General features: G+C 41.6%; 1 protein-coding gene across 1 annotated transcript in view; it reads left to right on the top strand.

Moving 5' to 3' along the window:
- The window catches only part of MTREX (Mtr4 exosome RNA helicase), a 99,557-nt gene that overhangs the window by 41,819 nt on the left and 42,916 nt on the right, over positions 1-14,822 (top strand). The window contains exons 16-18 of the mRNA XM_030567543.1: positions 11,235-11,385; positions 14,126-14,298; positions 14,724-14,792. Of these exons, the coding sequence (XP_030423403.1) occupies positions 11,235-11,385; positions 14,126-14,298; positions 14,724-14,792 (393 nt within the window). The remainder of the gene's footprint in view (positions 1-11,234; positions 11,386-14,125; positions 14,299-14,723; positions 14,793-14,822) is intronic.

The following is a 14,822-nucleotide window of genomic DNA, read 5'->3' as shown; positions in this document are numbered from 1 at the left end:
CTGGTGCTGTGACTACATAGCCACGTTAAACCCTGCCACAGCAGCACTTTAACATGGCTAGTGAAGACATGCCCTTACTCAAAAGATCAGACCTACTTCATTTTGTGTTTTTGAATAGCTCTTAGTATGCATGTAAGCTGGTTCCAGATAATGTCTTACATTCTCCATGAAAGCATTTTAAAAGATTGACACGAGGGATAATTTTCAGGGAAGCTGCCTGCCGAGTTCTTACTCTTCTATCACGTGGTCAGTGGGGGGAAATTTGGTGACTTGCTTCTGTTTTGCCCTTTCCCTCACTTTCAGATATATATGAGAGAGAAAACTAGTCCAGTAACTGAGCCTTGGAGATCTGGCAGAGCTGCAAATGTAGGCTTGATCAATATTTAGTACTGTAATGCAACAACAACAGTTCTCACGTTGTGGGTCAGGCAAGGCTCCAGTTTTTAAAACAAACAAAAGCTCTAGCACTGAAAATAAGGGGTCACTCTAAGAGATGAAAAACTGGGAGACCTCTCCCATTTCAATCTAGATGGTGAGAACTCCCTAGCCCTGAAAGGTTGTAGTTTTATTTAACTTGGCTTTCGGTTTACATCTGTTTGCCAGTAAAAACACAACCCAGTTAATTATATTTTATTAACAATAAATGCTTAACAGCCTATTTAGTGCTCAGATCAGGGGTGGCCAACCTGAGCCTGAGAAGGAGACAGAATTTACCAATGTACATTGCCAAAGAGCCACAATAATATGTCTGCAGACCCCTGTCAGCTCCCCGCTCCCAGCACCTCCCACCCACTGGCAGCCCTGCCGATCAATGCCTCCCCTTCCTTCCTCTTACCTACTGATCAGCTGTTTCGTGGCATGCAGGAGGCTCTGGGGGCAAAGAGCGAGGGCGTGGCAGGCTGAGGAGAGGGGATGGGAAGAGGTGGAGTAGAGGCTGGGCCTATGACACAGCCAGGGTTTGAGCAGTGAGCAGCCCCCAGCACATTGGAAAGTTGGTGCCTATAGCTCTAGCCCCAGAGTCGGTGCCTATACAAGGAGCCTCATATTAATTTCTGAAGAGCCGCATGTGAATCTAGAGCAGGCTTGATTTTAAATCAACCAGGGGCTCCCAGCTGAAGAGCTGGCTGGGAGCCCTCAGGGTCAAATTAAAGGGCCCGGGACTCCGGCGGCTGCGGGAACCCGGAGCTTTGTGAGGCTGGGGCAGGGATTTAAAGGGCCCAGAGCTCCTGCTGCTGAGGGGAGCCCGAGCCCTTTAAATCCCAGCCCCAGCGCATCCGCTGGAGCCGCCGCTGGGATTCAAAGGGGTCTGGACTGCCCGTGGCTGCAGGGAGCCCTGAGCCCTTTAAATCTCAGCCGCAGCTGAGAATCTCTGTGGGCAGCTCAGAGCCCTTTGAATCCCGGCCACAGCTGAGATTTAAAGGGCTCTGGGCTCCCCACGGCTGTGGGCAACCCAGAGCCTTTGAATCCCATCTGCAGCTGGCAGGGCCGGCTTTAGGAAGTGCGGGGCCCAATTCGAACCTTTTCGGCGGGGCCCTAGCAGGGATGACTGAAAAAAAAACACATGTAAAAAAAAAAAAAAGCCTTTCATTTCTTAGCAACCGGTTCCCTATAAAAAGTTCTGCCACAATATATATTTTTTGTACCAGTAGGGTTACCATACGTCCGTATTTTCCTCCTGGATGGGATTAAGATCCAAAAAGCCTGACATATCTGGGAACGTACAGATGTATGTTAACCTTACCTAAAGTTCTTTTTTAAAAAGGTGTTTCTGAACTAGAAAGGAGCTCCGCCACTCCCTGAGGGTGTGCTAGGGTACACGTGTGGGTCCCAGCTGCTCCCTGCCCACCTCATTGAAGCAGGTGTGCAGGGTTACTTCCCTGGGAACTACAGGGCACCAGTGCACATGGGGCTGGCTGGAGGTGGGGGGGAGGTGGCTGGAGGTAGGGTCTTGCTGCAGGCTGGGCAAGGGGTGTGGGGCAGGCTGGAGACGGCATGTGGGATGGTTTGGCTGGCTTCAGGCAGGGCCACGGGGGGTGCGGCATGGGTTGGCAGGGCTGGAGACAAAGGAGTGTAGGACTGGCTGGCTTCAGGCAGGGTGGTTCGGCTCTGGGGGCTATTTAAAAAGCCCGCGGCTCCTCTGCTTCTACCTCCCCAGCCCTTTAAATAGCCGAGGGAGCCCTGGGGAAGCGGTGTGGCTTCAGCGGCTATTTAAGGACCGGGGCGGCAGAGGCTGCTGGAGCCCTGGCCCTTTAAATAGCCCCCAAAGCCCCCCACTACCCCAGGGCTCTGGGGGTATTTAAAGGGCCCGGGGCTCCCCTTCTTCTACCGCCCCAGCCCTTTAAATAGCCACAGGAACCCTGGGGAAGTGGTGGGGCTCTGGTGGCTATTTAAAGGGCCGGGGCAGTAGAAGCAACAGGAACCCCGGACTTTTTAAATAGCCCCCACAGCCCTACCCCAGGGCTCCAGCAGTGGTGCTCTGGTGGCAATTTAAAGGGCCTGGGAGCCACAGGCCTTTTAAATTGCCCTCTGGGGAAGCTGGGCCACCCCGCTACAGCGCACTGGCTTTTACCGGTACGCCGTACTGGGGCTTAGGCATGTGGCCCTCTTAGGGGTGGGCTGATTCAGGGGAATTGGATGAATTGGCCTAAAGCCGGCCCTGGCGGCTGAGATTTAAAGGTCTCTGGGCTCTCTGCGGCTGCGGGCAGCCCAGAGCCCTTTGAATCCCTGCTGCGGCTGAGATTTTAAGAGGTCTGAGCTCCCCGCCACTGCGGGCAGCCCAGAGCCCTATGAATCCCGGCCGCGGCTGAGATTTAAATGGCTCTGGGCTCCCCATCACTGTGGGCAGCCCAGAACCTTTTGAATCCCGGCCGCGGCTGAGATTTAAAGAGCTCTGAGCTCCCCGCTGCTGCGGGCAGCCCAGAGCCTTTTGAATCCCGGTCGCGGCTGGGATTTAAATGGCTCTGGGTTCCCCACCGCTGCAGGCAGCCCAGAGCCTTTTGAATCCCGGCCGCGGCTGAGATTTAAAGAGCTCTGAGCTCCCCGCCACTGCGGGCAGCCCAGAGCCTTTTGAATCCCGGCCGCGGCTGGGATTTAAATGGCTCTGGGTTCCCCACCACTGCAGGCAGCCCAGAGCCTTTTGAATCCCGGCCGTGGCTGAGATTTAAATGGCTCTGGACTCCCCACCGCTGTGGGCAGCCAAGAGCCTTTTGAATCCCAGCCGCGGCTGGGATTTAAAGAGGTCTGAGCTCCCCACCGCTGCGGGAAGCTCAGAGCCTTTTGAATCCCGCGGGCCGTATGTTGTGCAGGCCTGATCTAGAGCCACAGATGGACACCGGCTCAAAACCCTGAGATGCATAGTAGCAGTACAACAATTAGCTGATATAATTTTCAGATAATTTTTGACTGCATTGTTCCTGTAGAAAATCTTATATGCTGCTATGTTCTGGGCTTTTAGCATTCTTTATCAGGAAAACATGAACATAATGACTTTAGCTGACTGTTACTGATGTTGACAACTGCTATTGTCCTAAGAATTTTTAAGTCAGTTCAATTAGGTCCTTAATTTTGAGATGCTATTCTCAGACTTGCAAGTGTGTTTTTGGAAGACTATATTTTCCTAAAGATGTTCAGTGTCCAGTGTTAGCTGGCTCTTAGGCTCACTTGATTGCATCCGTTTGTGCTTGGCTGCTGCAGATGTTGAGTGATCAGTCTTTTAGCAAGGATGCATCTGAGCTAGCATTTTAACAGGTGATGCCCACCAGTTCTAGGTGAGTTGATGGCCTGTGGTGACCTTTAACACTGGTAAATCAAGAACAATTGATGTACACTGTAGTATGTTAACCTTTTATTGTAACTTTGCCTTCATAGAACGTTAAGGAAAAAAGAGAAACACTAAAAAGTTAAATCAAGATTACCAGTCTGCTTCAGTTTGCTGGCCATGTGGTTCAAAAATTTGGCTCTCTGTTCTGGAAATACTGTTTTTCTCAGAATTGCTATATTGTCTGTTGATCTTACTATCCTGTCTTTGTGGTTACTTTACATGTTTTTGTATCTATCATTTATAAATATTGAGTAATATATTTAATTTTTTTAAGCTGCATTCACTGATGGAAAAGAATTTGGCACTGGACAAACTTTCATATTTGTTCATTCTCAAGTGTGTGTTTGTTTAAAAATGGGCAGCAAAGCTGTGTTAGCAAGATTAGGTAGGCCTGAAATTTAATCCACATAGAATCATAGAATATCCGGGTTGGAAGGGACCTCAGGAGGTCATCTAGTCCAACCTCCTGCTCAAAGCAGGACCAATCCCCAGACAGATTTTTGCCCCAGATCCCTAAGTGGCCCCCGTCAAGGATTGGGATGCAAAAACTATTCTAAATAAATTTAAAAGTCACACAAAACAAATTTGTGCCCCCGCCAATCACTTGTGAGATGTCTACAGCCATAAACTAGGGTAAAAACTAATCAATTAGTTTTTCCAAGAAATTATTATAAATGGTACTGTAAAATTTTTTTTTTTGAAAATTAAGAAATACTTTGTGCTCTTTTAAAACTGTTTTTATTAAAATTTCAGGAGGAAAAATATTAAATTTTCTACAGTTACATGTTCAGGTTTAAGAAGTGGCAGCTTTAGTTAGAAACTTAAAGCTCTATCATCACTTAGTACAAGGCTAAATCTTAAAATATAGAGAAACCAAAGATTTTTAAAATTTGGAGAGATACATTTGTGAGAGAGGTGAAAAGAAATTTCTTACCCCAGAATATGATTCATTCTTTCTGTTCATTCATAAACAACGTATGAATTAAATGAATGACCTTATTTAAAGATCTTAACACTAGTCATTAATCATAAAGATCAAAATATTGCTGTTTCAGGTTTTAGTTGAAAAGGTGTAGATCAAATACCACTCTGCTTTATATTTCTGTACAAAGATCTTTAAAAAACCTTTCAAGTAAATATGCAGATGTGCTAGATATATATTGTTATGTTCTAACCCTTATTTTAATACTATATTGTGGTGGCAAACTATCTTGCTTTGTTTTCCTGCCTTTTTTTTTAAAGGAATAGTTTATTTGAGAGTGCTGAGGTTATTCCTTTTAGATGGTGCGTGTTCACCAAGTTAGGACAAGTTACATTTTACATAGTGTAAGACAAAGGCAGTACTCTATATTAAGGGCAGGTTTTTTGAGCAGGACAGTAAATCCGGCAGTGCTGTTGGTTGACTTGTGTTTTGTAATCTGTAGATTTATTCTGACTATAGTTGCCCATCTGATAATTCCCCTTAAGTGGGTGAGCAACACGCTTAGATAATAGCAGAGCCAACCTCTACCTCATCCTCAACACCCCCCCCTGTATTGTGGGAGAGGACAGGAGAAGACATGCTGAGGGCAGAGTAGAGCAAAGCAGTCCTCTGTTAATTCTCAGATGGCCTGTGAGTCCCGCAAGTTATGGTCTACATTGCAGTTAGACATCTGTGGCTGGTCCATGCCTCCTGATTCAGGCTCATGGGCTTTGGCTGCGTGGCTGTTTAATTGCAGTGTAGATGTTCTGGCTCAGGGCTGCAGCTAGGGTTGCCGTTTTGGTTGGATGTATTCCTGGAGATTTCATCACGTGACATAATCTTTAATTAAAGATTAATCTTTAATTCCTAGAGACTCCAGGCCAATCCTGGAGTGTTGGCTACCCGAGCTGCAACCTAAGGTCTGGGACTTTCTCATCTCGGAGAGACCTAGAGCCTGGGCTCCAGCTGAACCCAGATGTCTACATTGCAATTAAACAGCCCCTGAGCCCAAGCCACGTGAGCAGGAGCTTGGGCCAGCTGCGGGTTTTTGAATTGCAAGTCAGATGTACCGTTAGGGACCCACAGCCTGCAGGTGTAAGTCCCTAGGCTTCTCTAACAATGAGAGAGCCAGCACAGGGAATTTCAGTACAGGAGAGAATCTGGCCCTGTTGCATTTAATATTGGTGTAACCTCCTTGTTTCATTACTCAGGGTATGTCTACAGTTCAGCCACTAGAGTGGCACAGCTGCAGCTGCGCTGCTGTAGAGTTTTAAGTGTAAACACTACCTATGCTGACAGGAGGGGTTCTCCTATCATTGTAGGTAATCTACCTGCCTGAGAGGCAGTAGGTAGCTGGGTTGCTAAAAGACCTAGCAGTGTCTACACTGATGGTTCGGTTGGCATAGTTATATTTCTAAGGGATGTGTATTTTTCACATGCTGGAGGTACATAGCTATGCTGATGTAAATTCCTAGTGTAGATCAGCCCTTAATTAGGCCTGGTCTACACCGGAAAGTTAGGTTGACCCAGCTACATCAAGCAGGCGTGTGAAAAATCCTCACCGCTGAGTGGCATAGTTAGGCTGACCTAGTCCCCAGTGTAGACAGAGACATGGTGACAGAAGAAACCATCTCTTGGAGAGGTGTATATCCTTGCTGATGGGAGAACCCCTCCTATTGGCATAGGAAGTGTCTACACTGAAGCACTACAGCAGCTCAGTTGCAGCTGTGGGTGGCTGTGGTGTTCAAGTGTAAACAAACCCTTCGTTAAAGAATATTCTGTTGCAGATTTGTTGGCCTCTCCATCAGGGGTTCTCTAGCCATTCCATTCTCTTGTCTACTATTTCAGAAGAGAGAAATCTGTACAAGCTCCAGCTCCTCTCCCAGGAGTTCAGTCTATAAAGCTTGCCTTGCAATCATTAGCTGTCATTGGTCTGGCCATACTGATGACATTTCACACAGTGACACGCTGTTGCTGGTGGTAGCAGCTTGCAGGTGATTCTTAACTGCCAGTTTTAATTATTTTAAATATGCAATTTGTAGTCTTATTTAAGTAGTACTTCTTGCTCTGAACTTCAGGAGGCTGATGTCTCCATTTTAAAAAGAAGTAACTACATATGTAGCACTGTGATCTAGTCCCAGAATTTGGTTAACACAATCAAATGAGTCTTTGCTTGGAAGGCAAAGTATCGTTACTTGATTTGGTTAAAACGTATTTTGTTGTCGCCTGGAGCTGCATGTGCGTTCTTCTCAATATACAGATGCCACCCCCCCGCCCCCGACTTACGCGATCGTTCCGTTCCAGAAAGCCTTGTGTGACTCTTGTGTAAGCTGGAAACGTATACCCGTATGTTATGCAAATATTTCCACAACTCGAAAATCCTATTTCTGGCTTATGGAACTTTTTTCGTAAGTGCTAATTTGCGTAAGTCAGATCTTGCGTAACCCGAGGAGCGTCTGTATTCTGGATCCCTCTGAGTGAACTGCTTTGATCAGGTGGAGGATATTTCTCCCATAGGATGGCAGTGACTAATAGGGAAATTTCTGTAAGGTTCTTACTGTTGCTTTGTTTTTGGGATGTGTTAGAAATTTTTTGATCTTGTATTAAATAGATGTGGAAAAATAAGTCTAGATCCACTGTTTCCAGATTAATCTTGGAGCCTTGCTGCTTCTTCTGATTAAATCTTATCCAATGAATAACAAAAACATAGTCTGGTACATTTTAATGTCAAAATCCTTGTACTTCTGTTAACTTTGAATGTTCTGTATAGTGCACATAAGCAAGTTTTGTCTTTATATTTTGGTGCTAAGACAGTCACGCTTCAGTTGTAATTTGTATAAATCCTGTTTATTATCAGTTAAGTTTTAAGTACCATTCATTTTCACTATAATGTGTGGTGAAAATATATCTTTGTGGATATTGAACCCTGAATCAGTAAGAGATGAGACAAGACATAGGTTCAATTGTTTTTAGATGAAGATGACTTTTATCTTTTATCTAAAAGGACTGTTACAGTAGTTGTTAAATATTGTTAGCATACGTTAACATTAAACAAAATAATAAGCTTAAAATAGCAAAACAGAGAGTACTGTAGATTGATTTAAATAATCAGTTTTAATCTTTCTCTGCATTTGTACTTTTTAATTCTTTTCCAAAAAAGGTTTATTCTCATTGGTTGGTAACCATTAAAACGTTGATTTGCACCTAAGTATAGCCTTTACGCTAAATTTGGTTCTTTTTTGCTCTTCAGGAAGTACCCATATATATATATTTCTTTAAGTGTTATATAGATCAACTTACACTTATTCAGGTTCTTCATTTTTGTGTTTTATTTTGCTTTAAAATGGTGAATGATGCAATTAATATTTATGAAATTTTTTTTTTAACTTGAGATTTGTATCAAGCTTTATTTGGATGGAAATTTAAAGTAAAATGCACAAAAATAGCATTCTAATCTTTTATTAAATGACGCTCTTAAGCTTTTTGTATGTATTCAGTACATTTATCAGAAACTTTTGCATTTAAAACTAACTGATTTATTAAACAAAGGAAGTATTATCTGTATTTGGTGAAATGAACCAATTGTTTCTGGTCACCATGTCCTTCAAGATTTTAGAATTAGTAGATCTCATTCTCACATCTTTTCTGCTTTTTCAACTCCCTTTGGTTTCTTAACTTTGAATGATCTAGTTATTGAACTGAACTACTTTAGAATTCTGAAATTAAGAAAATATTCACCTGCAGAAGAGGTTACTGCTGGTAAAAGCTGGTTTAGCACTTTGGTAAACTCTGGCTCTAGGTCCTTAGCCAATGATTACCACTAGTTCAGTGGTCTGACTGTCTTTAAAAATCAATTTAAATTATTTTAATAGATTCAGCATGTTTAGGTATTAACATAAGTTATAATTTTTAATTTAATTTAAATAGGTTTATTTTAAAATATGTATTTCATTTAAATTTAAAAAGTCCAATTTAAAGTTTAAAAAAATCTGATTTTTAAATATATATATTTATAGCTTCAGTTTTTGTCCACACTTACTACAGTTGCATGAAAATTGTTTTAATATACTGTTATTAACGTCCCGATTAGCAAAGCAGCTAAGAATGTGCTTAAGTGTCCTGCTGAATTAGTCTTCCATTCTTTTTTGGAATGAATGAATGAAATGAATCAAAATAATCCATTTAGGTGCAATGGCAACTTTGATCTTGAAATCGTCTACTTCTCTTTCCTTTGTGCCAGTCTAAAACTTGTAGTTCAGCTCTGAGAAGCTTACTCTATTGTTTCAGCAAAGGTGAAAGTGTTCAGTCATAACACTTCAAGCTTACTGGCAGACCTACTTGAAATGCCCAACAAAATTCCTTTTTAATTCCAACATGTAACGTACTCTAATGCATGTGTGTAATTTGTCACAATCAAACATCAATGTACAACCTTAATTCCATCCCTATACTTTTCATATACACTGACTTTTTTTTATACACTCTACGACTATAAAGAAAATATTTTAACCTACCTGAGATGGGAATTGAAATTGTGAATTTTGTGTGATTGTAAGGAAATGGATAGATGCGTTATGGATAACATGTTGGAATTGAAAGAGAGTTATGGAGCAAAGGAGTCTGTGAATGTGTGTTCTTGATGATTCAGTGGCAAAAGCATATCATTTGAGGATGCCGTGGATGTGGACATTGGTTTAACTATTGAGTCCCTTGCATGTTTACTCTGTTGATAGGAATTACTTGACCAACCTTAACTTTTTTATGGCAGTGAAGTCTCTGAGGAGATATAGATAGCATTTTTTTTTTTTTTTTAGAAGATAGAGGTTTTCACAAATGTGTAACACTGTTTTAGATTCTAATTATTTTCTCACCAATATGATAAATATTTTTGTCAATTCTAATAAGTATTATGATTTACTCATTGATGCTCAAATTCTTCTTAAAATGTATAAGGAGTTTGAATTAAAGTAATGGCTAGTTAGAGTGGGGCTGAACATACTCAGATGGCCTGTTTCAGAGTTTCTACAGCAACTATACTGCTATTTAGCAAATTCAGAATAGATACTGATACTAGTTGGCAGAAAATGTTAAATCTTCAAAGGATGAATGCAAAAATCAGACTCGTGAATTTTCTAGTTGCAGCTTCTAGAATTAAGTTATGAAAAGCCAATAAGTAACAATGTACAGTAGTATAATGTGCAGTTAATACTTTTGGAGGAAACATAATTTTCCCTTAAATCTTGATACCATGGTATTAAAGCAAATGTAGTGGTCTTCTAGTTTTTGTCTTCATTTCATTTTCCTTTCACAAATAAATTCATTTAAAAGCATTGCTTTTTTGTCACTGCCAGTCTGTTTTTAGCCATTGAATATTTTTCATCAAATCAGATGACCTCATATTTCACTTTCACAAAGTGTGTGTGTGTGTGTGTGTGTGTGTGTGTGTGTGTGTGTGTGTGTGTGTGTGTAGATGAGTATGTAGTTTCTGTTCAGTCTCTTACAAATTGAGAGAGACACCTGTCAAGTGCTGCAGAGCCATCAGTTGTGCGGTCCTGCTTAGGAGATTAAAACGGAAAATGGCTTAAAAGTATTTATGCTATTTTAATGGTTGGTAGGCTGCATATCAATTTCAGTGGCAAATAGGGTATTCTTAAGAGGGAAGCACAGCTCGCAAGTTGGCTTTCTGTGAATTTCAGCCTTTGGGTCAAGAACGCCTCTCTGGACCTGCCTAACAAACAAGCGAATTACTGATATAACACGCCCGTACTTCACTGGCCTAGTGAAACGAGCTGTGAAGATCTTCCAAAACATAGGCATTGCATGTGGCACAAAAGTGCCTTCCATCTAAAAGGGTCCTATTCTTTATTATAGAAGTAATCCCTAGCAGCATAACAGAGCAAATATCAGAGCTGCGTGTGTGTGTGTGTGTATAATGTGGGGACCAATCCCGCAGGCTTTATCTTGTTAGATTTTTTTTAGTAAGTGAAGAGGAAATATTCTTTCTTAGGTGGTGTGCTGTGATAAAGATTTTGTTTGTATCTAAATAGTTACAAAGATATGGTAGGGAGGTAAAAAACAGTGTGTATGTATGTATATACTTTTTTTTAAAGAAGTTAAGAGACACTAGATAATATTTTATTACAATAAATCATTCTCCTGAGTTTATTAGGATCAGTTTATCTAAAGGGTTCTGATTGCCACTGACTTGGCAAGCTTACCTGCGTCACAATGGTATGTAAAGTACTGTTACATTTCTTGGATGTTCATCATACAGCTAGTTAGGATCTGATGTGAGATCTAGAAAAATATTGTGGAGTTTATAAAACCTTTATCCAAAGATATACAAAGCACCAGTTTAATAATTTTTCACATAAGACACTGTATCAAATATATTGTGATTGCTTTGCTTGTGCTATAACTAATATTTTGTGGGGGGGAATATTTTCTTTTTAGGGCTCAGCTGATCCTCTGAACAGTGCTTTTCACTTGACATACAACATGGTGTTGAACTTACTCCGAGTAGAGGAAATTAACCCTGAATACATGTTAGAAAAATCCTTCTACCAGTTTCAACATTACAGAGCTATTCCAGGAGTAGTAGAAAGTAAGTATTATGTGTATTGCATACTTAACCATGTGAGAGACTGTGTCAAGGATACTTTAACTATGGGATTGGATAGCTGAGAGAGTGTTATGTTTATAATGAGAATCCACCAAGAGATTCTAGTACTGTACAGCCTCACCTTCCCCGGCAGCAGAATGCTTAGTGCATTTGCTGTTATGGTTATGGACAGGAGAGGGTTTTCAGGGAGGGAAGCCATCTTCTGTTGTTTTGTGATAGCACCTGAGTCTATTTTAGGAACAGAATTTACTGATTTTGGAGATATCCAGTGAACAGGTTATACAAGAATGGTCACCATATTGCAAATGTCTAGGAGAAGAAGAGGAGCAAAACAAAAAAGTGTATTTGGGCTCATTGGAGATGCAAACAAGGTTTCTGTTCATGTTCAAAACATAGATAAGTCAGACTGAACTAATCCTAATAGCATATTTCAGTATCTAAAAAAGAATTAAGTCCTATGGTGTCAAAAACACCTTAAAAAAAAAAAAGATACTCTAGTAAGGCTTTGTAAATAGTCTGGAAAATTGGTCAACTGTGAAACAAAATCCTGATGGAAACAAGGCTTTTGTTTTCTACTCCCTTGAGTGGTTAGCCTTGTGAGCCATGCTCTGCCTGCTTTAAATGATATTTCCATGAGCCAAGATTAATTTCCAAAGTGCTTCTTGTCAATCAGTTTTTGACAGTTCAAACTTCTCCTGGAGCTTTACCCAGTGGAATCCCAAAACCACAGCAGATGTATCTACTTCATCTGCCGGTGAAGAGTGAGCAATTCACCTCTTCAGTGGCATTAAATGGGGAAAATAGTAGATCCACACCAGGGTTGGAATTTTATTTTTGGCTCCCCATTGAACTTTGTATGTGTTGGATTGCAGGGGTAGCATTTAAGACAGTATTTGCATATGATGTGCATTTCTCAGAGAACAGTTCACACCCATAGACATGCACAAATGTTTGTTCCCATAGTTTAGAGTCCAGCATTGCTTCAGAAAACTATGCTGGAGAGCAATCTGGGTGCTTCCTGGAAATTATTATACCGAAAACCATGCTGTGCTTTAGAATTTTGTAGACACCTTAACTTCAATTAACTCTATAAAGTGGAGTACGGCTTACTAAGGCTGGAGATGCAGTCCATTCTATGGATGTATATTACAGGCCATACTCTCACTGAGCTTTGGCTTCTTCATGTCAGGATTCTTTATCCCTTGGCTGGGAGAGGAAGCAGAAAAGGCACAGTACCAGCAGTTTTCCTTGCTCCCAATCTGTCAGTATTGGCTCCTTTGACATCAGCTTCTGCCGATGCTCCCTCTAACCCCGGGAGGAGTGAGGAATCTATGCTGGTTGTGTCTCCATTGATATCGTGTCACTCCGTCTCTCTTACTTCACTATAGGTTTCAATAAATGTTCCCTAGAAGTGGTTATTCCTTGGGTCCCTGAGGCCCCAGTCACTGTCCCAGTGTCATCAAGAATGGAGCTTAAGGCTCATGCTGGTTTTTCTGTGACCCATTTAGGACTTTACCCCAGTATGAGTATGTCTGCCACAGAAGTCCTTAGCTTGAACTGGCATCTGCTTAACTTGTACCCTATCCCTGGGGTCTCATGGAGATCAGCGTGTACTACTGGCCTTCCACTGGAAACAACCCATAGCTGTTGTTTCAGTCTGAGAGGTCAGTAATAGAGGAAGATGAGTGACTGGTGAGCCATAGAGGACACCTTCATCCTCATCTGCACCAGATGAGTCTGTGAGTACCTCACCAGCTGCTTCCCCTCTGGTGGCATGTAGGCCTTCCAGGAACCTGTTGGCACCACTAACTTAGGGCTTAAGCCCAGAACTCACTGTAGTCCCACAACCTCTTCAATAGTCAGCATCCCAGTCAGCTGAGGCTTGTAAATCTCAAAGTACTTTACAAAGACAGGAGAGTATTTTTCCCCCATCCCCCCCGCCCCCAATTTTACAGAGAGGGGAGGGGAGTGAGGCACAGAGAGAGGGTATTACTAGGTCACAACAGGGCTAGCAGAAATGGGAAACAGACTCAGGCTTTTCACTCTTGGTCCTGTGTTTTGTTCTAAGCACTATGCAACCAACCTTGCAGCTGCCTCCCATGTATAGGTGAGAGGTAGAAGGGAATGTTTTGTGTTGTGAACAGTGATCCCTCTTGCAAATGAATTTGGCCATCTCGGGTCCTAACAGGACACTTGTGCAGCCATTAGCCAGGGATTGCAGGGAAAATAATATCCAAAATCCCCTCATTTCTACAAAGCTAGTTCATAAATCAGGGGGAGGGATAGCTCAGTGGTTTGAGCATTGGCATGCTAAACCCAGGGTTGTGAGTTCAATCCCTGAGGGGGCCATTTGGGGAACTGGGGTAAAAAAATCTGGGGATTGGTCCTGCTTTGAGCAGGGAGTTGGACTAGATGATTTCCTGAGGTCCCTTCCAACCCTAATATTCTATGACCATAATGATGAATGTGTTTTAAATATGACCTCTTGGTGTGTAACTTTCATTGTATTTGCAGCTAAATATTAAAGGACAAACTTGTAGATATCAAGCTTTCTGAAAAGGGGGTATATTTTAGTTTGGTTTTGTTTTAAATAGAAAACTTGTATTGAAAGTGATATTCAAATACTATTTAACTACATATTTTTGTGAATGAGTCTTTGCTATAATATTGTTTAAGATAATGTGTGAATCTGTACATTTACACAAGATTGTTTTATTTGCAGAGGTAAATAAATTGGAAGAACAGTACAACAAAATAGAAATTCCAAATGAGGAAAGTGTGGTCATCTACTATAAAATCCGACAGCAGCTTGCTAAACTGGGTAAAGAAATTGAAGAATATGTTCACAAGCCAAAATACTGCTTGCCGTTTTTACAGCCAGGCAGGCTGGTAAAGGTAAATTGCTTTTCTTCTATCATCTTCCCCTGCCCAGCAAACTTTCAAGGCTTGTGTCTACTTGCCAATTGATTCTCTGGCAAAATTTTATTAATCACAGGTGAATAGTAAATTTGACTTTAATTGTAGTTCTCTAACCTTCCTTTAGGGTTGAGTGTTTAATAAGGTTTGCTTCAAAGTCAGCTTTGTTATAAATCACAACAATCCATAAACAGAGTGAAGAAGAGATCTGTGTAGCTCAAAAGTTTGTCTCTCTCGCCAATAGAAGTTGGTTAAATTAAAGATATTACCTCACCCACCGTGTCTCTCTAATAGCCTGGTACCAACATGACTACAACACTGCAAACAGCAATCCATAAAGTATACTTGTCATTGTGCTTTTTTTTCCTAGGGGTTATTTTTATAACATGCTTTCATCTTTTCAGGTAAAAAACGAAGATGACGATTTTGGTTGGGGAGTGGTTGTTAACTTCTCCAAGAAATCAAATGTTAAGGTAAAATAATACACTTTTTTTCTTTTCCTT

This window comes from Gopherus evgoodei, chromosome 6 (assembly GCF_007399415.2).
Source record: "Gopherus evgoodei ecotype Sinaloan lineage chromosome 6, rGopEvg1_v1.p, whole genome shotgun sequence".
In the NCBI taxonomy this organism is placed as follows: Eukaryota; Metazoa; Chordata; order Testudines; family Testudinidae; genus Gopherus; species Gopherus evgoodei.
The sequence above is the reverse complement of the archived record's forward strand: the minus strand, read 5'-3'. Positions and strand labels throughout refer to the sequence as shown.